Source organism: Rousettus aegyptiacus, unplaced genomic scaffold (genome assembly GCF_014176215.1).
Source record: "Rousettus aegyptiacus isolate mRouAeg1 unplaced genomic scaffold, mRouAeg1.p scaffold_m13_p_16, whole genome shotgun sequence".
Taxonomy (NCBI): domain Eukaryota; kingdom Metazoa; phylum Chordata; class Mammalia; order Chiroptera; family Pteropodidae; genus Rousettus; species Rousettus aegyptiacus.
The window spans coordinates 54,838,229-54,861,290 of NW_023416291.1; the positions used below are offsets into that span (position 1 = coordinate 54,838,229).

Here is a 23,062-nt window from a genome sequence, read left to right on the forward strand (position 1 = left end):
CATGCCCTTGGCTTATAGCCTGGGAAACAGGCCCAGGGGGCTGCAGGTCAGCTTCTCTGAGCCCCCTGCTCCCCAACCAGTTCAGCCTGGCCCCCCTGGGTCCGAGTCTAGCTGTGCACCCTCAGGCACGACCTTTCCCCTCTCTGAGTCTCAGTTTCCCTAGTAGGAAACAGAAAGGGCCCGCATTTCAAGTACCTCTGGCCGGAACAGTAAGGCTGGAGAAGGCTAACCTCACATTTTGGGGGTTCGTCCTCTGACCAGGTCTACTTGCCTCTCTAGGCCTCAGTCTCCTCACCAGTCACAAGGGAGGGAGGGAGGTGGTTTCTAGGACTCTCCCACCTCCATCCTTCTAGGAACTTGGGTGATGGGTGGGGGGGGGCGAAGTAAAGGGTCCCTGCCCGAGTCCAGGGTCGGAAATATCACTCCCTCCCTGGCTGCCCAATTCGGGTCAGAGCCATGCCTTTGGCGAGCCTCAGTTTCCCCAGCTGCCCTGCCGGGCGCCAGGACGCCGAGGGCCGGGGTCCCAGGGGCACAGCCCCCCGCGGCTGCGCGCTGGGCCGGGTGGATGACATCACTGGGCCGGGGGCGGGGAGGGAGCGGGAGGGAGCGAGAGGGCCTGCTCCGAGCCAGGCGCAGCGCCCTGTCTGGCTCGGTCCAGCGGCCGCGGCCATGACACAGGGTCCGGGCGGGCGCGCGCCCCCCGCGCCCCCCGCACCCCCAGAGCCCGAGGCGCCCACCACCTTCTGCGCGCTGCTGCCGCGCATGCCGCAGTGGAAGTTCGCGGCCCCGGCCGGCTTCCTGGGCCGCGGCCCGGCGGCGGCGCGGGCAGCGGGGGGCGCGGGGGCTGCGGGCGGCGGCGACCCCCAGCCCGAGCACCCCGGCGCGGCCGGCGTCCCCGCGCTGGCGGCCGCCGTCCTGGGCGCCTGCGAGCCGCGCTGCGCCGCGCCCTGCCCCCTGCCGGCGCTCAGCCGCTGCCGCGCCGCGGGCGCGCGGGGGCCTCGCAGCGGGCGCGGGGCGGCCGGGTCCCCCGATGCCGCCGCGGCCGCCGACTGGATCCGCAAGGGCAGCTTCATCCACAAGCCGGCGCACGGCTGGCTCCACCCGGACGCCAGGGTCCTGGGTCCTGGGGTCTCCTACATCGTGCGGGTGAGTGCGCCGGCCGGGAGCGCCGGACTCCCACCTTCCTTGGAGCCCTAGCCTGGCGACTGGGGCTCCCCTCCCCCTCCGCCCTCCCACGGACGCCTCGGACCCTGAGCGCCTTCCTCCTTTCCCCACCACCCGCGAGCCCCACCTCCAGCCCGCGCTCCGCTGGGCGCCCCCAGCCGGGAGGTGCTGGGGTCTGGATTCCCACGGCATCACGTGGGGAGGGCGGGCGGAGGGCGGCAGGTGGGTGGGGGACACGCATGCGCACGTTAAGCATCCTCCCCCCCATCATTCCCGAGGGGCGAGTGAGTCTGGAATATGGGGACGCGGCGCCAGACCCGCCCCCCACCCGTTTAAAGCGCTTTCACTGACTGCAGACCGGCAGATCGGAACCACAGAGACCTTGGCCTGTGGGAGGCGCGGGGCAGGGGTCTTTGCAAAAGAGCGGCCCCCTCCACACCTCAGGATTCGAGGCTCGAGACTCGGGGTCTTCCAACGCGGTGGAAAGGAACGGGGCGTGCGTAGTCCCCGTGCTTACGGTGCGATGCGCCTTTCGAACACGTAGAAGGGCCGGGATGGGCTGCCCTGCACGCCGTCGCCGGCGCTTTCTCTGCACAGTGACTCTACCCCTGTGTGCAGTTTTGGTGAACCAGCGCCAGTGCGCGACGCTTGCCACTAACTGGGTCCACACGTCGCCCGAGCTAGCTGTCCTCCTGCACGCCCGCAGTTCACCCTGCGCATCTCGGAACAGCCGGGGCTCCAGAGTGCCGCCCACCTCCCCGAGGAGTTCACATCTCCAATGGCTCTGGAGACCAGCACCTTGGCCGTTGATGTGTTTGCCGCCTTTACACAGTCCCCCTTCCTGCTGTTGGGCCAGCTAGCGAGCGATGCCCCCAAATTCATGTCCACCAGAGCCTCAAAATGTGACCTTATTTGGAAACAGGGTCTTTGCATATGTCATCAGGTGATCTGGGGTCATCCTAGTTTAGGGACCCCAAATGTAACACAACTGGAATCCTTATGAAAAGAGGAGAGTGTGGCCCGAGACTCACAGGGGGAAGACGGGGACACAGACGGGGACACAGACGGGAGCCACGTGTCTGCAGCCGAGGGTCTCCGGCCACCACCACCAGCAGCGGGGGGAGACCAGACGGACCCTCCCTAGGGCCCTCGGCTGGAGCGGGCGGCGGATCCCCGGCTTCCTGATGTCCGGCCCCCAGAACTGAGAGGGGACACGTTGCTGTTTGAAGCCGCCCAGTGAGTGCCGCCCTGTCACAGCAGCCTCGAGGACCAACACACCTGGCTGAGGTGCCCTTTCTCTCTGAGACAGGTGCCATTGTTTCCTGTGAAATTAATAAGTATCCATGGGATGTACTTGTTTTCTTGGTTGGACTTAAAACCTAGGGATAACTCACAGGCCCTGCGTCGTGCGGGCTCGGCCCAGGCGCAGGGCCAGGGCCGAGCGGCGCCCTCCTGGCCCCGCCTGCAGCTTCCTGCTGCGCCAGCTCCCGTCGCCGCGGTGTACCCTAAAAACCGAGGTAAAATTCACATGCACGTAACCACTAACTGTCCCAAACTGTGACTCAGTGGCATTCAGTACATTTACAAGGCTGTGCAACCACCACCTCTGTCCAGTTCCAGAACGTTCCATCACCCCAACAGGAAGCCCCATCCCCATGAGCAGCCACCCCCATCCCTCCTCCAGCCCTGGCAACGCAGACCCACTCTCCATGTCCGGAAGCTGCGTGTGGAGGGGGCCACGTCCAGGATGGACGCCGCCAGCCACTGGGCCAGAGCTCGGAAGCGGCAGGGTGGCCCGGCCCCCGGGGGTCCTCACTGCCTGTGGCGGTGGAGCAGCTGCCGCGGGAACCACACCACTGTTCCCACCTCGGTCCCTCGGCACCGGTGCCGCCTCGTGGAGATTCTGAGTGGCCTCGGTGGACGCGGCGGCCAGGGCAGCACTCCACACGCCGCCCCTGCGAAGGGCGGGAGGCCGCCAGAGCTTTGGGCTGCGTGGGCCGGACCTTCTCAGTCCCCTCTGCTTGCAGGCCCTGTGCCGGGCTCCGGGACGCAGAAGGGAGAGGGGCGACCGCTGTCCCAGTCCTTCTGGGCTTCGTTCCTGGGGGACAGAGAAAGAGTGAGCAGACGGTTAAAGGAGCAGGAAGGGTGGCTCCAGAGTGACACCGAGCCTGGACACGGGAAGAACTGGTTGCAAATAGATGGGGGGGGGGAATGGCGGGGGACAGGCCCTGAGGCCGCTGGCTGGACACTGTCGAGGAGGGAGGGACGGTCTGAGACCCAGAGGTGCAGGAGGAGGGTGCACCCTGCGCATGCCACTCACCAGCCCACCCCTCCCTCCTCCCCACTCACCGCTCCCTCCTCCCCCACCCTCCCTCCTCCCCCCACCCTCCCTCCTCCCCCCACCCTCCCTCCTCCTCCCCACCCTCCCTCCTCCTCCCCACCCCCACCCCTCCTCCCCACCCTCCCTCCTCCCCACCCCACCCCACCCCTCCTCCCTCCCCCTCCCCCTCCCTCTACAGTACATGGGCTGCATCGAGGTCCTCCGCTCCATGCGCTCCCTGGACTTCAACACTCGCACCCAGGTCACCAGGTGAGCCCCCAGACCAGGCTGCAGAAAGGGGGATGCGCTGGCCCCTGAGAAGCACAGGGCAGTAGGGAGAGAGCTGAGGGGTCTGCCAGACCCCTTGAGCCCCTGCCATGTCCCCATCCCCCCCATGCTCCTCCCTCCTCGGGGCCCCTCCCTATCTCAGGGTCCACTGCACCCCTTTCCAACCTGCTTGCTCGGACCCCACCCTTCTCTGAGCTCCTGCCCCCTCCCCAGGCCCCTCCCCTCCAAGCGCTCTCAACCCCTCCCCCCCAACAGAGAAGCCATCAACCGTCTCCATGAGGCTGTGCCTGGCGTCAGGGGCTCCTGGAAGAAGAAGGTAGGTGCAAGGCTCATGGTCCCCGAGCAGGGCGGTGGGGACGCCACGGCCACCCTTGGACCCTGCCCAGCCGTTGCGATCTGCAGCACCGCCCTCCCCAGCACCCAGGGGCCCACCCTGCGGCCCCGTGCTGCTCCCCAGGCACCCAACAAGGCCCTGGCCTCCATCCTGGGCAAGAGCAACCTGCGGTTCGCCGGCATGAGCATCGCGGTCAGCATCTCCACCGACGGACTCAACCTCTCGGTGCCCGCCACCCGCCAGGTGAGGGCCGCCCGCCCTGCCCTCAGCGCCCGCACCCCTGCCGCGCGGGCTCCGTGACTCCAGAGGTGAAGCCTGGAGGGGAGGCGGGCGGAGGCCCCACCCTGAGCAGGAGCCAGGGGCCCGCAGCTGCCGCCCTCACAGCGCCGGGTTGTCACGAATACCTCCTGGCGCCAGCGTCTCTGCGTGTCTGCGCCTGCGCGTCCGCGCACCCGGGCCCCCTGCCCGCCCCCAGGCCGGGTCCAGCGCCGGCCGCGCCCGGGGCCCTGACCCCAGACGCCCCGTGACCGCGCGTCTCCCTGCAGATCATCGCCAACCACCACATGCAGTCCATCTCCTTCGCGTCTGGTGGAGACACGGTAAGAAGGGGCCGGGCGGGCGGACGGCGCCCCTCCGTCTGCTGCCTGGAGTCCTGGCCGGGGTCCCGCAGGTCCAGCAGCCCCTCCCACCCGCCCCGTCTCCCCAGGACATGACGGATTACGTGGCCTATGTCGCCAAGGACCCCATCAACCAGAGAGGTGAGGCCCAGTGGGCCGTGGGGCCTGTGGAGAGCGCGTCCGCCGCCGAGGCCGCGCTGACGCTGTCACGACGCCCCCCCCCCCCAGCCTGCCACATCCTGGAGTGCTGCGAGGGCCTCGCCCAGAGCGTCATCAGCACCGTGGGCCAAGCCTTCGAGCTGCGCTTCAAACAGTACCTGCACAGCCCCCCCAAGGCGGTCGCACCCCTCGAAAGGTACGGCCCCGCCCCCCCGGGGCTCGGGTCCTGGTGAGCTGCCAGGACTCCCACTTCCTCATCTGTAAAACCCCGATGGAAACAGCCCCCGCTGCCTGGGACGCTGTCATCGCTGTCGTCGGCACACGGGGGCGGCCAGCACTTCTGCAAAGGGCTAGACAGTCCATGTGCGCAGACCGGCTGTCACGGCCCGCGCCTGCGTCTGCGGGAGCAGCTGCCGAGGGGTCCGCAGAGCGGTGGACCCGCCGTCCAAGTTTCAGTAACTCTCATGTGCTGCCAAATGCTGCTCTTTGGGTGTTTTCTTAACCACTTAAAGTGTGGAAAATCGCTCTGGGCTGGTGGGCAGAAACACCCCCTCCCCTTTCTGGGCTACTCAGCTCGCTGTCTGCCCACAGGCTGACGGGGCTGGAGGAGTCGGCCTGGGGGGACGAGGAGGACCCGGACCACAATTACTACAACAGCGTCCCGGGGAAGGAGCCGCCCCTGGGCGGGCTGGTGGACTCCAGGCTGGCCCTGACTCAGCCCTGCGCCCTTGGCAGCCTCGGCCAGGTCAGCTTGTGCGGACTCTGGCGGGAGGGCCTGCGGCCATCCCCTACGCTGACTCCGTGGGCCCCGACCCTAGCTCTTCCTTCCTCCCCTGCTCTCCCCGATGCTGGAGGAGGGTCTCTCTCCACCCCTCTCCCCCAGCCTGCAGGGGTCTGGCCAGCCCTGTCCTCACACTTCAGGTGTGACCCCTCCCTCAGATCGGCAGCCAGGCAGGCCTGGGGGAAAGTCCGAGGTGGTGGCAGGCCTCACACCTGACGCGACCGGCCAGCCAGGTGGGTTAGGTGGGGAAGCTGGGGGTGCTTGGCCGAGAAGGGGGGCTCACGCATCGCAGAAAGACCCCACTCTCTTTCAGGGAGCATCTCCTGTTCGAAGAGACGCCCGCGGCCCGCAGTGGGAGCCGGGCTCCTCAGGTGCGGGTAGGGCTCCTGGGGCCGGGGGCGCTGGTCACCCCCTTTCTCTCCGCTTCGCTTCACTGCCACTCTCCCAGCTCTCTGGAGAGTCGGCAGCCAGCGAGCTTCTTTTTCTCCCACTGGGATTTCTGACTGCTTTCGACACTGGGAGGTTCCGGCCCCCTGGGCCGCCTTTCTGCCTGGCAGATGGGGGCTGGCTGGGCGGGAGCCTGCCCCTCCCCGGGGCTGACCTCTGGTGTCCCACGTCCCCTGGGTGGGCGTCTCTGGGGCTTTCCACTTCCTGCGAGGCTGCTCAAATGGGAGCAGGGCTGCTGCCCTGGAGGAGGCAGGTGTGGGCAGGGCATCAGGTGGGGCCCCCTCCCCCACTGCCCCGCCCCTGGCTCCTCCAGCTGACCCGCCACCCCTCCGCCTCCCCAGCCTCATCAGGGGACGGCTACGTGCAGGCAGACGCCCGGGGGCCCCGAGACTACGAGGACCATCTGTACGTCAACACGCAGGGTCTGGACGCCCCGGAGTCCCTGCCACCCGAGGACAGCCCCAAGAAGGACCTATTTGACATGCGTACGTGGGGACAGGCTGGCCTGCGGGAGGGGGGGAGGCCATGCCCCTGGCACCTGTAGTCTGCCAGGGGAGGCCCAGCCTCCACCCCAGGGACTCTTGGAAGTCCGTTCCCTCTGGGACTCCCCAGCCTTTTGGGGATAACCCAGCTTCCTCTCTATAGGGGTCCCCAGTCTGACCAGAGGGACCTAGTTTATCCCGGAAAGAATGTCTGGGATGACAGGGGTGGGGCCTGAGCCCCCACTGGGTCTCCCCAGTCTGGCCTTGCATTTGAGCTCTGCTTTCATGTGCCTCCATGGTCTGAGGGAGGAGGCGGGACCCCCCTCCTGTGGGACCCCCAATCTGACGGGAGGCCTGTCCACACCCTGAGGAGTGAGGAGTGGGAGGCAGCTGTCCCTGCCTCCCCTTGGGACCAGAGAGGACTCAGTCCGAGGGAGGAGGCTGTATCCAAGGCACCCCCGCCCCCTACTTCCCACATGGGCCCACCCTCCCCCACAGTACTGTGGGGGCGCTGGCCTGCGCTGGCCCAGCAGGTCGGCCCCCCTCCCTCAGGACACCTCTTTAGTTAGAGGTCCCCCAAGAAGCTCCCAAGCCAGCTGCAAATGCCTTCCGATGTCGTTGAAGCCCCATCCGCCTGACACCCGGGTTTCTCGTCATGGCGAGAGTGACTTGTTCGACAAGCATGGGCATCTCCCGAGCACCTACTATCCCCGAGCAGTGTGGACTGAGACTGTGCCCCCCCAACCGCCGCCCCGCTCCTCCCGGGCCTCCGCCAGCAATGGCGTGAGCGAGTGCGGCCAGGCCTCAGCCCTGCGCCGAAAGCCGCTTCTTGCCAGGCGCCAACTGCACACTCAGCACACAGTCAGCACACTCAGCACACACTTGGCACACAGTCAGCACACTCAACACACACTCGGCACACAGTCAGCGCACACAGCACACAGTCAGCACACTCAGCACACACTCGGCACACAGTCAGCGCACACAGCACACACTCGGCACACAGTCAGCGCACACAGCACACACTCGGCACACAGTCAGCGCACTCAGCACACACTCGGCGCACAGTCAGCACACACAGCACACACTCGGCACACAGTCAGCGCACACAGCACACAGTCAGCACACTCAGCACACTCAGCACACACTCAGCACACAGTCAGCACACTGAGCACACACTCGGCACACAGTCAGCACACACTCGGCACACAGTCAGCGCACACAGCACACAGTCAGCACACTCAGCACACACTCGGCACACAGTCAGCGCACACAGCACACACTCGGCACACAGTCAGCGCACACAGCACACACTCGGCACACAGTCAGCGCACTCAGCACACACTCGGCGCACAGTCAGCACACACAGCACACACTCGGCACACAGTCAGCGCACACAGCACACAGTCAGCACACTCAGCACACTCAGCACACACTCAGCACACAGTCAGCACACTGAGCACACACTCGGCACACAGTCAGCACACACTCGGCACACACTCGGCACACACTCGGCACACACTCGGCACACACTCAGCACACACTCGGCACACAGCGCACACAGCACACAGTCAGCACACACAGCGCAGTCAGCACACACTCAGCACACTCAGCACACTCTGCACACAGTCAGCACACACAGTGCACACAGCACACAGTCAGCACACACTCTGGCGCACTGCTGTGGGCTCGGCGCGGGCCTGACCTATCGCAGGGGCGCCCAGGCCCCGAGAGAGGACCCTTCCTCCCGCCCAGGCCCGCGCCGCCCAGCCTGAGGCAGCTGCTCGCCCCTGACTCCCGCGCCCCGTCCTCGCCCACAGGACCCTTCGAGGACGCCCTGAAGCTGCACGAGTGCTCCGTGGCGGCGGGCACGGCGGCAGCCCCCTTTCCCTCGGAGGACCAGTGGCCCAGCCCCCCCACCCGCCGGGCCCCCATCGCCCCCACGGAGGAGCAGCTGCGGCAGGAGCCCTGGTACCACGGCCAGATGAGCCGTCGGGCAGCGGAGAAACTGCTCCGAGCGGACGGGGACTTCCTCGTGCGCGACAGCGTCACCAACCCCGGGCAGTACGTCCTCACGGGCATGCACGCGGGGCAGCCCAAGCACCTGCTGCTTGTGGACCCCGAGGGCGTGGTAAGGTGGGCGTGCGGCGGGTGGGGCGGGGAGGGCCGGGCCGCGTTTCGGGGCGCCGGCGGCCTGGGGGAGCCCGGGCTGCCCCGCTTTGCCCGCGCGCCCGTCTTAGAGCCCTTTAGGTTTAACGGCGTGTTTTCCGGATGACAAAGCCCTTCACGTTTACAGATTCTGTTCCTGTTACTAGATGCTTTAGAATTACGAACTGATTTCTGCTTTAAGCATTTTAGGATTTACAAAGTGTTCCCCAGTCTATCAAGCGATTGGCAGTTTACGAAACCGTTTCCAAGTTCAAGGCCTTTCAGGGTTTACAGAGTACCCTATTTCAACATTGTAAGGTGCACTTTTCTTCGCGTTCTACTATCACTAATGCATCTTATCGATAGTGATGTCTTTGAGTGACAAATGCAGTACTTTCGAGTTCTAATGCGTTCTAGGGTCCAGAAAGTGTGTTTTAGTTTACAAGAAGGCTCAGGGTTTACAAGTTACTGAGTGCCTCGACGCTCTGACACAAGCTTTTTCCTTTCGAGATCTCTGAGGACCGGACTATTTTTTTTTTAACCGTAAGTCCCTCTCTGGATAGCAGCTGTATTTAATTGGGAGGCTACTCCCCACTTGTGCTACAGGAAATGGCGATGCATCTGAGTTGATGAGATTTGGTCTTTCACAGTTCTGAAAGTATTTCAGGGCTTACGAAGCACCTTCCAGCTTATGTGGAATTCTAGGGTTTGCGAAGCATTTTCGAGCATCCAAGGGCCGTGGGCTTTACGGTCTCAGATGGGAAGGGGCCAGGGGCGTTTCCCAAGAGCTTCGCTCTGTCCAGCTGAGTCCTAGGACCGCTCTCTCCCCTCTCTCTCGGTGGCCACGTATGCGCCTGTCTCTCCGTATGGGGCATACTCGGCTGGAGCACGGTCGTGTGGCCCTGCCCCCCGCCCCCGTCGGCCCTGAAATGTCTGGCAGTGGGGGTGGCAGAGAGTCTCCGTGTTGCATCCAGGTCCAGAGTGTTGCTAGTTTTCTCATTCGAAGACACAGATGGCATCCCGACTCCTGGGTCTGCGTCTCCGACACTCCTGGGGTGCATTCGTTTTCCAGGGCTGCCCTACAAATGAGCGCGAACCAGGCAGCTCGGAGCAGCAGGGCTGTGCTCCCTGGCCCAGCGGCCTGAAATCGAGGCGTGGGCAGGGCCGGCTCCGTCTGAGGCCGCGGGGCGACTGCCCTGGGCCCCCAGCCTGTCGCGGTCCCCACGCCCCTCACCGCCCCCACCTTGACTCCGTGCCCAAGTTTCCCCCTTCTCTTAAGGGTGCAAGTCACTGGGTTTGAGGAAACCTGGGTAGTCCAGCGCGCGCTCATCTCAGACCCTTGACTCAGTCCCATCTGCAAAGACGCATTTTCCCAAATCAGGTCCCACCCATAGGTGCCAGGCATTAGGACGTGGGTGTAGCTTTGTGGGGGACGCTATTCAGCCTGCTGTAGGAAGTGCGGCCCCAGAGTCCTGGTGGTTCTGGAATTCTGAGGCCGACCCCCTCAGTCTCCGCTCCGGGCGGCTCAGACTTGACTGTGCGGCAGGGCCCCTGGGCCGCCATGCGGCAGAGAGCTCGCCCCCGCCAGCCCCGGGGCTGCTGCTGCTGAGGCCTCTGGTCCTGCAGGTGCGGACGAAGGACGTGCTGTTTGAGAGCATCAGCCACCTGATCGACTACCACCTGCAGAACGGGCAGCCCATCGTGGCCGCCGAGAGCGAGCTGCACCTGCGCGGGGTGGTCAAGCGGGAGCCCTGAGCCAGGTGCGTGGGCCCCGCCAGCCCCGGCATCTGCCCCCACCCCCGGCCGCAGGCCGCGCCGCCTCTCATTGTAAGGCCGAGGCGGGAGGCACACACCACATCCCGCTGTGCACTCCTCGGGGCTTTAGTATCTTCACATCCCCTTGTCTACTTCCAGAACATTCCATTTTCACCAGCGGTCACAGCCCACTCCCCTGCGCGGCCCCTGAATACCAGAAGCCCACCCTGCGGACATGCCACATCAGTGGAGTCCCACGCTGCGTGGCCCGGGCGTCGCGCACTCCGGTCGGTTGACGCTGTGGCGAGCGTCAGCCCCTTTCCGCGGGCGACTGACATTTCCCTGCGCAGACAGGCCGCGCAGTGTGCGTCCAGCACCCGGCGATGGCCACTTGTTGGCTGTTATGAGAAATGCCACTGTGAAAACACACGTCCAGGTTTTTGTGCAGATGGGTTTTCGTCGCCCTTGGGTGGGCATCTCCCAGGAGTGGAATGGCTTAGTTGCTGTGGCAACTCTGTTTAATTAATGATAAAAATGTCCAGGAGGAGGCTGAATTTGGCCCCCCTGGAGGAGGGGCCAGCACGGCCTCGCCCACCCGGCCGGGCTGGCGCCCGTGGCCCGTGAGGGTGGTGCCGGGGAGCCGCGTGAGGGGGTGCGTGGGGGAGGGACACATAGGTCCAGGACCCCTCTGTGGGAGAGCAGCGCTCTGAGGTGAGGTGGGGGGATGTGGTCGAGCTGGGGTGCGGGGAATGGGGCATCAGGAGCAGCCTTCCTGGAGAGACTGACCAGGGTGACAGGATGGGGCTGGGCTGGGCTTGGGGAGCGAGCCAGCGGGGAGGGGGTTGTGGAATTTCCGGAGGGCTGAGGAGAGGAGCTTCTGGGCCAGGTTAGGCTGCTCTCCCGTCCCCATGACAACGGTCTCCTTCCTGCCTCCTCCCCTACTCAGCTCTGGCCTCCTCGCTGTCCCCAGACAGGCCTTGCTGCTGGTAGCAATGGGGTTCCCAGTCTAGGGAAGGCTTCAGGGGTTAGGAGTGTCCTGCGGAACCCTGGAAGCGACCGGCAGCGCTTGGGGCTGTGTGTGTGCCGTGCCAGGGTACGGCCTGCTTTCCTTCGGTCCCCAAAGTTGTTGATGACCCGAGACGGAATGCCGAGGGCCGCTGGGGCCGCTGCTCGCGCGGCCGCTGCTCTGCTGGGGGCTGTGCCCTGCCCTCCCCGGGGGTCCGAGACAGGCACCGGGGCTGTGCCCTGCCCTCCCCGCAGGTCCGAGACAGGCACCGTTACCTGCACTCGCTCTGCAGAAGACACAGCACGGGGAAGCCACGACGCCACCCTAGGGTGCTCCACAGGGACAGCGGGGCCTCGAGCCGGCGCCCCTTGGCCTGAGGCCCCCCGCCGGGTGCCTTTGCTGTGTGTAACTGACGTTTGGAGCACCTGCCTGGCACGCCGGCCTCTGGCCGCTGTCCAGCGGACCCTTGACCTGCCCTTCACTTCCTCCCCCAGGCGATGGTTTTCATGCCGGCTCCTGTGTCTGCTCCCCAGTCGGCCCTGATGCGGTGGCCTCCTCACCCCTCAGCCCTCCTCTGGACCCCGTCGGGCTGGGACCGCCACCACTGCCTCTGCTTCCTCCGTGCGGGCCTTGACTCTCCTCCCGCAGCCGGCCCTGGGCCGGGGCCCCAGAACCCTCCCTCCCAGAGCGGTGGCCTCCCGCTGCCCCCTCCGCCTGGAGCGAGGGCGCACATACCAAAGACAGACCGTTCTCGCCTTCAAGAACACGCATTCTCCAGCCCCCGCGAGGTCTGGAACGAGGGGCAAGGGGCAAGGGGCGGCGGCGCCTTCCCAGGGCTGGACCGCAGCCGCCCCCTGGGACTGGAGGGTTCCTCGGCCCCCGGCCTGGAGATGGAATCTCGTCCCGGCCGGCTCAGGGGCACAGTTGTCTTTGGGGGAGAACTGAGGTGCTTCGGGGGTCCTCGGGCCAGGACGCATGCTGGTGTTGAAGTGGGGGCCGCCTTGGGTGTCCACCTGGCCTGGATGTTGGAATCTGTTTGTAATAAACCTGGGCTTGACCACCCGCCGAGGGCCCTCCTGCGTCGGGCTGGGGACTGGGTCAGTCTGCTAGAGCCAGGCGGCTTGTGGGAGGCGCGGCTGGAGGAGGTGGGGGCCCGCAGATGGAGAGCATCCAGTGGCGAGCAGGGGGGGGGTCCGCCCTCCCAGAGCCCCCACCCCTCTTAGCTGCCTCTGTGTTTATCCTGAGGTGACACCCCCCCAACCGCACATGACTGTACCCCAGTTTCTCCTTGGGAAGAGCTGGCTCATCTCCTGGGCGCTCCAATGGGCCTGCACCCCTCATCTTCCAGGCCCCCAGCTCCTCCCCACTCTCACGAGGGGCCACGTCACCCTCAAAGCCCCCACTGCTCCCCGGCGCCCAGCTTCCTCCTCTGGCTCTGTAACTTCTGTCCTGCAGACCTTCCCTCACAGGGACTCCGGGGCTCTGTCCCCAGGTCACTCCCTCCTCTCACAAACAGGGCGGCTTCTCTCCCGAAGCCCCGCCAACCCGCCAGGGTCTGGGTCTCTGAGGAGGGGCTGCGCGTTCTCCGCAGTGGCAGCCCCCATGTCGGGGGGGCTCACCAAGTGTGTGGACAGTAAAGGTCATTGTGCTCCCCCTATGACTAGGGGTGAAGCCATCGAAAAGCAGAGCCAGCAGGGGACTCTGGTGCCAAGTCTCTGACTTCAGAGCCACCAGTCCGTCCATCCAGCCCCCGTCGGTCTATGATTCATTTCACCCCCCAGCCTCACCCTAACCCCCTGGACCACGGAACCTCCTTCTGCCGCCTGCTCCAAGCTCCTCTGGTGGTTGAGGGCGGTGTGCGGTGACCGAGACGTAGAGTTTACAGTCAAGTGACAGGAATCAGCAAGTCACCACAGTGTCAGTCTAATGACAACTGTGACTACCCCACAGAGCAGAGAGTCCTGCACCTCCGAGACCCCAGGGGCCCCGGGAGGCTTCTCGGAGCCCGGGCAGGGTGGCATTATCTGCAAAGCCCTGTGGTGTGTGGGGCAGGGATGGCCAGTGACCAGAGGTGAGGTTGGGGACAGTGGCATACACCGGGGCTGAAGCCGGGTGCCAGCAAGTGTGGCCAGGGACAGCGCAGGAATGGGGGTGGCCAAGAGAGTGTACCGGGGGGCCGCGGAGCCAGGGCGCACAACCCTCGCCTCTCCTGTCCCACGCTGGGGTCTAGGGTGCACCCACAGTTACGGCAGCTGGGAGCCGGGCTCAGTGGGGACCCCACGCTGTCTCCTGCCCCCTTCTCCCTTCGCGCGTTCAGGCGGCAAGTGCTCCTGGCCTGGTCTCACCCTCAGGAGCCCTGGGGTAGGAGGCAGTGGAGACGGGAGTTCAAGGTCTGGGAGTTCAGGGTCCGTGGCCCGTTGCCTCCCTTCCCTGCACTGGGTGCCCACAGAGCTAGGCCGCTCCGGTGCCTCAGCGTGCTGATCCGCCGGCCAGGAAGGGCACCCCGCCACCCCACGCCTTGTCGCCGGGCTCCTCCTGGGCGCGCAGCCTGGCCTTCCCTGCGGCTCAGAGCCCGGAGCTGCTTGGGCACGGTTGGCTCCTCGGGCCTGGAGCGGCTGCTGTCTCAGGCCCTTCGTGCCAGAGCCGCCTGGCATCTGCTTCCTCCTGGCCTGGCTCCGGGTGCTGCAGGGCACAGCCTAGGACTCAGGCCGGCCTCTGGGAGGCGCCCCTGCGGCCCCTCCCCGAGACCTGCCACTCCCCACGCCCCAAGCAGCCGGTCCCTGGGGGTGGGTGAGGACCAGGCCGCCCAGCATGGGGCGGCATGGGTAGGGTGGGAGGGGCTTGTGGGTGGCGCCCGGGGTCCCCAGCTTGGGCCTGAAGTCTGCAGCCAGCCTATCTCTGGTTCAAGGAAGGCTGCTGCTCAGGGTCAGGGGGTGTCTTGGGGGTCTGCCACACCTGCCAGCCACGCGGCTATGCAGAGGAGGTAGAAGTCTTCTTTAACCAAGAGAGTGCCATTGAGGATCGCAGCTGAGCTGGCCCCCCTGTCTGCCCCTTCCCGCAGCGTCTGCAGGTACCGGGCCGTGCTCAGGCACCTTTCCCCTCTCAGCTTCAGGTCCCGCAACCCCCAAATGCGATGGGATGCGGGGGAGAGGGTGGGGCTTCTGGCCGCGCTGGGCTGTGGTGGGGTCAGGGTTCCGGATTTGCTTTGAGGAGGCCGAGTCCCTTTCCTCACCTGTGAAATGTGACCAACATGTACACTGCAGTGTCTGGGCCCCGTGCAAAGTGCTTTGTGATGCTGTGATACCTGTGGACCACTGAGGAGAGGAAGGCACAGAGGCTTTGGTCACTTGCCAGAAGTCACAGCAAGAACTGTCAACACCGGGACGTGAAGCCTGAAGGGCGTCTCCAGATCAGAGCTGCTCAGCGTAGGCAAGAGCAGGGTAGACCACTGCCTGTCCCCCGCCCAGCTGGCCGGGCTGAGTGGAGACCAGGACCCAGGCCGGCGGGCACTGCCCCTTCCCGGCCCCCACCGCCCGGGCCCTGCGGAGGAGGAAGGTGGCTGAGGCCCGCGGGCCTCGCCGCGGGAAGGAGCTCCGTTCCAGGAGGCCAGCTTCCTGTACCGTCCCGCAGGTCCTCATTAAAGGCCCGAGCGCCCAGGGGACGCTGCAGGGCTAAGAGCACCTCCCTTCCTGCCGGCAGGTCCGGCCCGCGGCCCTGTCAGGCTGTTGCGCGGCCCGGCTTGCGGCCCGGTGGCCAGGCCGGGCAGGAGGCTTCCCGGAGGAGGCCATGGGGAGGTGACGCACTCGTCGGCTCTGCCTCCCCGGCAGCACACGGAGCGGCTCGCTGGGTGCTGGGTGCGTGAGTCAGGGAGCCCCCGGGCCTCCCTCTCCTCGTCTGGGCAATGGGACCCTCACCCCACCTCACTCCAGGGGCACGCCCAGGTGTCGGAGTGGCTCCTCACCAGCTGAGATGGGGCTCGGGACTGGTCGGCCCTGGGTTCCGGAAGGGGAAACTGAGGCTGGGAGGGAGGACAAGGAGCGAGGACGCAGGGGGTTCGGATGCAGGGGGTTCGGGCTGGCAAATCACAGGGCAGGCGGGGTTGGGGACCCTGCAGCCTGAGGAGCTGTCCGGCCCGGGCTGCCGTCATCCGTGCCCCTGTGACGGCACGCGGGTGCTCTGCCTCCTGTCACGGGTCTCCCTCACCCGTGAGCTTCTCTGTGGGCGCCGGGCGCTCAGAAGCCTCGGGAAGCGGCTGCTGCACCCTTCCGTCACCACCCTGTCCCCAGCCTTCTGTCACTGGCCAGCGTCCAGCAGATGCTCAGTAAACCCGCGTCTGCCAAGCGGGCGCAGCCCCGGGCGGCTCCTGGATGGCGCCGACCCGCGTCCACTCGCCAGGCCGGCGGGCGGAGCTGCGGGGTCCTGGCTCCTGGAAGGGAACCCCACCTTCCTCCGCCGCGGCGGCGGGTGGAGGGAGCCGCAGGGCCTGCCGCCCGCGCGCCCGCCGTGAGCATCGGCGTCGGGGAAGGGACGCCAGGGTCTGGCGCCGAGGAAGCGCTCAACAGTACATTGGGCTGCGGTTGTCATCATCGCTGTCATCTCATTCATCGTGGGAAGCCAGGAAAGCAAGCGGGGTCCGCGCCGACCCCCGAATGAGCTGAGGCAGCGGCTTGCGGTTTCTGGACCCTGCGCCCCGGCCCCTGGGATCCGCAGGTGCGGGTGCGAGGGGTGGTCATCAGCAAGCCGCCGCCACCTGTCCGTCCCACCCGCCCACCCCCGTCAGCCCTCCAGGCTCCCGCCAGACTCCGGGGTGCGCCCGCCCTGGGGTTGGGCGGGAGCGGCGGCCGTACTAGAAGGAATACGGCGGCGCGGCGGCCGGGCTGGGCGGTTTCCCGCCGCCGCCGGTGAATGAGTCCGACTGCGCGGCCGCCGCCGCCCGTGTTGAGGCTGCGGCCGCGTCCCCCGCGCCAGCCCCGCAGCCTTGCGCGGAGCCCCCTGCGCGTCTGGGACGGCCTGGGCCTCGGGCTACAGCTCCGGGCAGGTGAGTTCAGGGACCGCGCCACGGCCCGCGGGGCTGTTAGGACCCCACCCCCACCCCAAGCCGAGCCGGCGGGAGGGGGCGCGGGGTGGGGGGAGGAGAGGAGGGGTCCACCGGCTGCGTCGTCGGTCGGCAGACACCCCTCCTCTCCCTTCCCCCACCCGCTTGCCTGGACCCTCAGCTAGAGGAGAAGCCACAGGTGGGTGGGAGCCTGAGGGGGGCGGAGCTGGGACACCCGGGGGTCCACCCACACCCTGGGGTGTCTTCTCTGTGGACCGAGCACAACCCTTTAGAAAGCGCTTGGAAATCACCAAAACCGGGATGGGGGCGAGAGAGGGGCCACTGTCCCCCGGGGGGCGCCCCGCGATCTGGGCGCCGCCCCCACGTCCCTGGGCTTCGGGTTCGGGTTCGCTTCGGTGCTTGGAAGTTCAGCGCGATCCCTCTGGGGAGGGAGGGACCAGGGCAGCCCAGTCCACCTGGTCCTGGGCCCTGCTGGCCAGGGCCCTGTCCAGAAGCCCCCTCCACACACACGCACACGCACGCACGCACACACACACATACACACACGCGCGTACACGCACACGCGCGCGCACACGCACACGAGCCCCTAGTTTCCCCAGCGCGCGGCCCTGCATCTCTTCTCAGACTGCAGACCCCTCCTGGCCTCCTGTCCGCCGGCCCCATGAAGAAAACCAACATGTGGTTCCTGGAGCGGCTTCGCGGGTCCTCGGAGAACGGAGCTGCGGGGGGCGAGGCGGGGGACAAGGCCTCCAAGGGGCCCCTATACAGCAACGTGCTCACGCCCGACAAGATCCCCGACTTCTTCATCCCCCCCAAGCTGCCCGCAGGCCCTGCAGAGCCTGAGGGGCAGGTCGAGCCGGGCCCTGCTCCGTCGGAGCAGAACCTGGGTTCCACCGGGCCCCGCCGAGGCCCCCGGAGCCCCCGGCTGCCCGCCAAGTTGGCGGCCGAGAGCAAGAGCCTGCTGAAGGCGGCCACCCGGCACGTGATCCAGATCGAGAGCGCGGAGGACTGGGCGGCGGAGGAGGCCGCCACCAACGCTGACCCCCAGGCCCAGGGGGCCATGTCCCTGCCCTCGGTGCCCAAGGCCCAGACGTCCTACGGCTTCGCCACGCTGGCCGAGAGCCCACACACGCGGCGCAAGGAGTCTCTGTTCCACAGCGAGCACGGGGCGCTGGCCCAGGTGGGCTCCCCGGGCGCTGGGCGCCGTCGGGGGGCCGCCAAGGCAAACGGGGGCGACGGGGTGCCCAGGGAGGCCGGCGGGGCCCTCATGAGCCCCGGCCGCTACTTCAGCGGTGGGGAGAGCGACACGGGGTCGTCCGCCGAGTCTTCCCCGTTCGGGTCCCCTCTCCTCTCGCGCTCCATGTCGCTGCTCAAAGGCTTCGCCCAGGACAGCCAGGCCAAGGTGAGCCAGCTCAAGCACTCAGTGGGCCGCCACGGCTCCCTGTCGGCCGACGACAGCACGCCGGACACCAGCCCCGGGGCCCGGCGCCGCCTCTCCCGCAGGGCCACCCCGGAGCCAGGCCCGGAAGCGGGCCAGGCGCCCCGAGCAGAGCACGCAGTGCGCATGGGTGCGCGGGGCAGCGTGCGGCTGCTGGCCGAGTACGAGGCGGCCCAGGCGCGTCTGCGCGTGCGCCTGCTGGCCGCCGAGGGCCTGTACGACCGCCTGTGCGACGCCCGCGGCATCAACTGCTGCGTTGGCCTGTGCCTGGTTCCCGGAAAGCTCCAGAAGCAGCGCAGCACCATCATCAAGAACAGCCGCCACCCCGTCTTCAACGAGGACTTCTTTTTCGATGGCCTGGGGCCGGCCAGCGTCCGGAAACTGGCCCTCAGGATCAAGGTGGTCAACAAGGGCAGCAGCCTCAAGCGGGACACGCTGCTGGGGGAGAAGGAGCTGCCCCTGACCTCCCTGCTCCCTTTCTTGTAAAGGCCCCTCGCTGCCCCTCCCGCTCTCTCCCCAGGGTCCCCGGGGGAGACCCCGCCCCTTCCTCCACACCCAGACTCTGGGGGAGGGCAGGAGGCTGGCTGGCCGGGCCAGGCGCAGGCGCAGGAGATGGAGGTGGGCTCCCGGCCAGGCTGCGCTGGGCCCTGCTTTCCTGGGTTGCTCATGGAGACCGGGTTACTATTTTTCATGGATTAAGGTTTTCAGAGGAGGAAGAGAGGGGTCTGCCCGGTAAGGGAAGGGGCCACTGTCAGTGCTGACCGTCCCCCTGGACCCCAAGGTCCACGCCCACTGACTTCGGAGTTCCAGGAAGGCTGGGAACCTGTGCCAGGCGGTAGCTGAGGTGGCTCGCAGACCCGGAGATCTCAGGTTCCGAGGCCGAGCCAGATCTCTTCCCGTGTCCCCGCATGTCTTCCTCCTCCAGGCCCGCCAGATGCCCCCCAGAAAGCAGTGCCAGGCCTGGGTTCTGCCAGCAGTGCCCCATGGGGCTGTGGGAGGTGCTGTGCTGGGAGCCTGGAGCAGGAGGTCGCAGAAGACAGAACTGGGAGCCGCGGCCCCTCTCCCGTCCCTGGAGCCGGATCGCTCACCCCCACCCGTGGGCCACCTTCCTCCAGCACCTGCTCTGCTCGCTTTTCAGGCACAGACCTGCCTGGCCTGTTTGCTGCACCTGCTCGGGTCCCGCGGCCCTGCTGGGCGTCCGGGGCCTCCCTCCGTGGAGGGGGTTGCTCAGAAGGCACCCTGTAGCCCATGGGCCCCGGTCCTCCCCACCCCTTCAGGCTGCACCCCCCCCCCCGCCTCTTTCTGCCTGGCACCCTTGACCACTGGACGCCAGGGAGTGATGCCCAGGGACCGACGGCCGGGGCATTTGCTCCACCTGTGTGAACAGGTTTTGGTTAGGGTGAGTGGGACAAAGGGTGCACTGGGGGGGCCCTGGTTGCGGCTTTTCATGCTACTGCGTGGCTGCATGGGCTCGCTTATTGTGTTAGCACGTGGGTTCTTGAATGATTTCTGTGGAGGTTTTCCAGCTCAACGAAACAGAAACAATACGGCTTGAAGTAGAGGCCAGCAAGGCCAGGCCAGCTCTGCCCCTCTGCCTCTCCTGGGCTGCCCTCTGGGCACCGACGGACCAGCGCAGTGTCTGGGGGCCCTGGGTGCCCTTCCCTGTTCAAACATTGTCCCTCTTGACCCTAGGTTTCCAAACCCCACTGTGGGAGGGCTGAAGGAGCAGATGGGCACCATGGAGACTGAGATGGAGGGGCCCCGGGAGCTGGGGTCCCTTGCCATGCCCCTCCGGCCTCTCCCCCGTGCCTGCTCGGGGATTCGTGGGGCTCCCCATTCACTGTGGAAGCTGGGGACCACCAGGGTGAGGTTGTGGGCAGAGGGCCCTGCACGGGGTCCGATGCCTGGAGCGCACGGCCCTCCCGCCTCTGGGACCCCGATCTCGCCCCTGTTTGCTGTGCCGCTGCGCTGTTTCATACTGTGGGTAAACCTTTCAGACAGCCTCCCCAAGTGTGTTTGTTGATAAATGCTGTTTTTAGTGCAATAAAGGTGTTTCGGGAATGTGGGGGTGGAGATCTGCCTTCTTCAGCATTTAACATCAAGAGAGAAATTTTGCCTTGAATCCCAGGGGGGCGGTGGGAGCTTTCAAGGTCGGTGTCCTCAGCCCTTTCAGACCCTCTGGGCCTCCTGCTTGGGGGAGGCGCGGAAGCAGGACTGCGGCGGGCAGTGCGGCGGGGGCCCCTGCGACGAGGCCACCTCGTTCAGCAGGTGTCTGCAGGCACTCCCCTGAGGGACTGTCCGCACCCTCACCTCACCGTCATCTGCCCAAGGCCGCGTAGCTAACGGGAGCCCGGACTTGAACCTGCGCCCTCACTGCGGCCACCAAGGAAAGACAGAGGCAGGGTCTGCCCCTTCTTGGTGCTGTCCACTGGGGACAAAGACCGGCATGTAGTGTCATCACTGAAGGGGACCCCTCGGACGCTCTCAGCTGCCAAAACAGGAGCGCCCCCTCTGACCTGCCCCTGGTTCTCACCTGGTCTGCCCCAGCCCCTGCCATCAGACAGGCCAGGAGGTCAGCCCCACCCTTCGCCTGCAGACATCCCAGAGCCCCGTGAGGGTGGGGGTCTCCACAGATCCCCCCAGTCCGGGGCTGTGTCTCCTGCTCTGTCCCCAGGCCAGCTGCTTGCTCTCTCCTTATCCCCACCGGTGCGCAGGCTGTCAGGGCTGTCACGAAGCCACCAGGAGCCTTTGTGTGGAGCCGGGGTCCCGAGCAAGCCCTCCACCCGCTGCCAGCCGCCAGCTGAACTGCGCTATTGAGGCCCGGTCAGGTCCCAGGATGTGTTGCCAGGGCAACCCGGCACCTTCTCGAGTCTTCCCCAGCAGCCGCTCTCCCTGGGCAGCCTGCGTGTGCGCATCTGTGATCGCACGTCTCCGCGTGTTTGTGTCTGTGTGTGTGACCGCATGGCTGTCTGTGCACGCGGCCACGCACACCTGTGCACGCGCGAAACCACGTGCGTGTCAGTGTAGGGATGTGCACGTGGGAGTGAGGCCGAGTTTGTGCACAGGTGTCACGGTGCAGGCATAGCCACGTGTGCGCGCAGAGGCACACGCGTGCAGCCACGCATGCCAGCAGGTGTGTGTGCATGTGTGCTCGCGTGTCTGTGCAGGCTGTGCACGCTTCTCTGCGTGCGCCGTTACGGTACGTAGCCGCGTGAGTGTGCGCGTGTCTGTGCTGGGGCCGCCCCGTGCCTCGGGACGCCCAGACAGGCGGCCACCAGAGGCTGGAGAAGGCCCTCTTCGTCCGTTCCTGCCTCTGCCTCAGGGGAGCCCCCACTGATGAGGGCAGACCCCCTTTCGTGCCCTTGTTTGTGTCATACGCCGCGTGTGCTCTCACGCCCATCCAAACGGTCTGTCGCTCACACCCGAGGAATCTCCACGCTCAGCCCAGGGCACAGACAGGCGACATCAGCCCCCCCTCCCTCCAGCCTCCTGAACCCTCCTACCTCCCGGAGGGCCTCGGGCACCCAGGGCCACCACTAGCAGTAGGCACCCGATTTGGCGTGAATTCCAAACGGTGACGCTTTCCTCGAGTGGCCAGTGGAGCCAAGAACTGAGGCGTCAGATGCCTGGAGACCTTGTGGGTCACTGGCGCCAGCTGTGCCCGCAGCGCATGGCGACGCTCGGCCAGCACAGTCCCTCTTCGCTGAAGCCAGCTTGACTTTTCTTCCATGTGCAGCCCAGGAGCTCCGACGCGGCGAGTGTCCAGCGCGAGGGAGGGAGAGCGTGAACGAGACGTGCCCAGTCTGAGGGGGACTGGGGAGCGCGGGGGCTGTGGCCCTGGACCGAGGGCGGGGGGCTTCCACGGGGCATCACTCAGGGGGGGCTTTGCGGAGGAGCAGGACCCGGAATGCGCAGTGCGGGGGCAGCAGGCACATCCGGAGCTGCGGGCAAGGGCCCGGCCTCCAGCCCGCCGCGCGCCGCCACCGCAGCGCACCTCCCGATCCGTCCCCCGCCTTCGCCTGCTGCCCCGCTTGGCAGCCCCCACGACCGCCGTGGCCCCACACGCGAGCGCGCCCCCCCGCCCCCGCGCAGCCCACGGCTGCCTCCGGGGCTTTTGCTCGTGCGGTCCAGGCTGCCGCGCTGAACTCCGACGTGCCACGGGAGCATTCCACGGTGGCATGCCAGCCCGCGACTTGCCACGGGGTGGTGTGACTTGCCACTGGCGAGGCCCAGGCTCGTGTGTGGCAAGAGGTCACGCACATGCGTGTCCCACGGAAGCAGGAGCAATAAAGCGGTGACAATAAATAGTTACGTCAGGATGGTTGCCGCAGGCCACTACCAGACCCGGGAGGCTGGGGCCTCTCTCCACTGCACCTGCCCCTCTGTCCAGCCGCCCGCATGTCCTCCCCCACGTGGGATTCAATTAAGGTTTTGTTTTCTTCCCAGCTCCTCGGCGGGTGGGAGGGTGCGGCTGCCCGCAGCCGCCCTGCTGACAGGAGAAGAAGAATGACTTCAATAAAATGGAACCGCGGCGGAGGGAGCGGGCCCACGTGCGCATGCCCGCTCCCCGCACGTGGAGGCGCCCAGGCCCTCTTGTGGGAGCTGGGAGCATTGCAAGGCGAGAGTTCCAGGGTCGACCCCAAGAAAAAAGATACCTACCAAGAAGAGATTCCGGCAGTTACCTGAGCTCAAATTTAGGAGCTGAGCCTAGGAATCGTTTCTACACAGGAGCCTCACACAAGCCCAGTTCCGGGGAGAAGCCACACTGCACTGTCTACATGCCGCCTGAGCTAGGCCTAATAAAGGAGTTCCTGGAATAGTCTTTCAACCAACAGAACTGAGGCTTTCCCCATCCAACTGGAGCCGCACAGCTATAGCCTCAGTAGCATCTCCACCGACCAATCAGAGTGGCTCCAGTCCCACCGGTCCGGACAGTGCCTTTTGGATCAATCAAACTGTGAGGATTTGGAGTCCTCATTTGCATGAGGATGGATCAATCGGGGACCAGGGGCGGAGACTTCTTGCTGTATAACTCAGCTCCCGGTGTGATCTGGGGAGCGCGCCTTC

The 23,062-nt window shown here is 66.4% G+C and overlaps 2 protein-coding genes across 4 annotated transcripts; both read left to right on the forward strand.

Moving 5' to 3' along the window:
- The first annotated feature begins 184 nt into the window (after window positions 1-184).
- On the forward strand, window positions 185-12,566 carry SHC2 (SHC adaptor protein 2). 3 transcript variants are annotated; one of them, XM_016126699.2, is made up of 13 exons: window positions 185-1,146; window positions 3,684-3,754; window positions 4,028-4,088; window positions 4,230-4,349; window positions 4,652-4,705; window positions 4,813-4,864; window positions 4,952-5,078; window positions 5,474-5,627; window positions 5,977-6,040; window positions 6,452-6,595; window positions 8,413-8,723; window positions 10,367-10,500; window positions 11,996-12,566. In XM_016126699.2, the coding sequence occupies exons 1-12, from the start codon at window positions 457-459 to the stop codon at window positions 10,493-10,495; spliced, it is 1,977 nt and encodes a 658-aa protein (XP_015982185.2). In that variant the 5' UTR covers window positions 185-456; the 3' UTR covers window positions 10,496-10,500; window positions 11,996-12,566. The 3 variants fall into 3 exon arrangements, with proteins under 3 accessions (XP_015982185.2, XP_036090164.1, XP_036090165.1); XM_036234271.1 differs by having other exon boundaries at window positions 5,977-6,034; XM_036234272.1 differs by having other exon boundaries at window positions 1,057-3,280.
- A 3,863-nt stretch (window positions 12,567-16,429) lies between these two features.
- Window positions 16,430-19,337, forward strand: C2CD4C (C2 calcium dependent domain containing 4C). Its single transcript, XM_016126598.2, has 2 exons — window positions 16,430-16,539; window positions 17,182-19,337. The coding sequence occupies exon 2, from the start codon at window positions 17,219-17,221 to the stop codon at window positions 18,479-18,481; it is 1,263 nt and encodes a 420-aa protein (XP_015982084.1). The 5' UTR covers window positions 16,430-16,539; window positions 17,182-17,218; the 3' UTR covers window positions 18,482-19,337.
- Window positions 19,338-23,062: the final 3,725 nt, after the last annotated feature.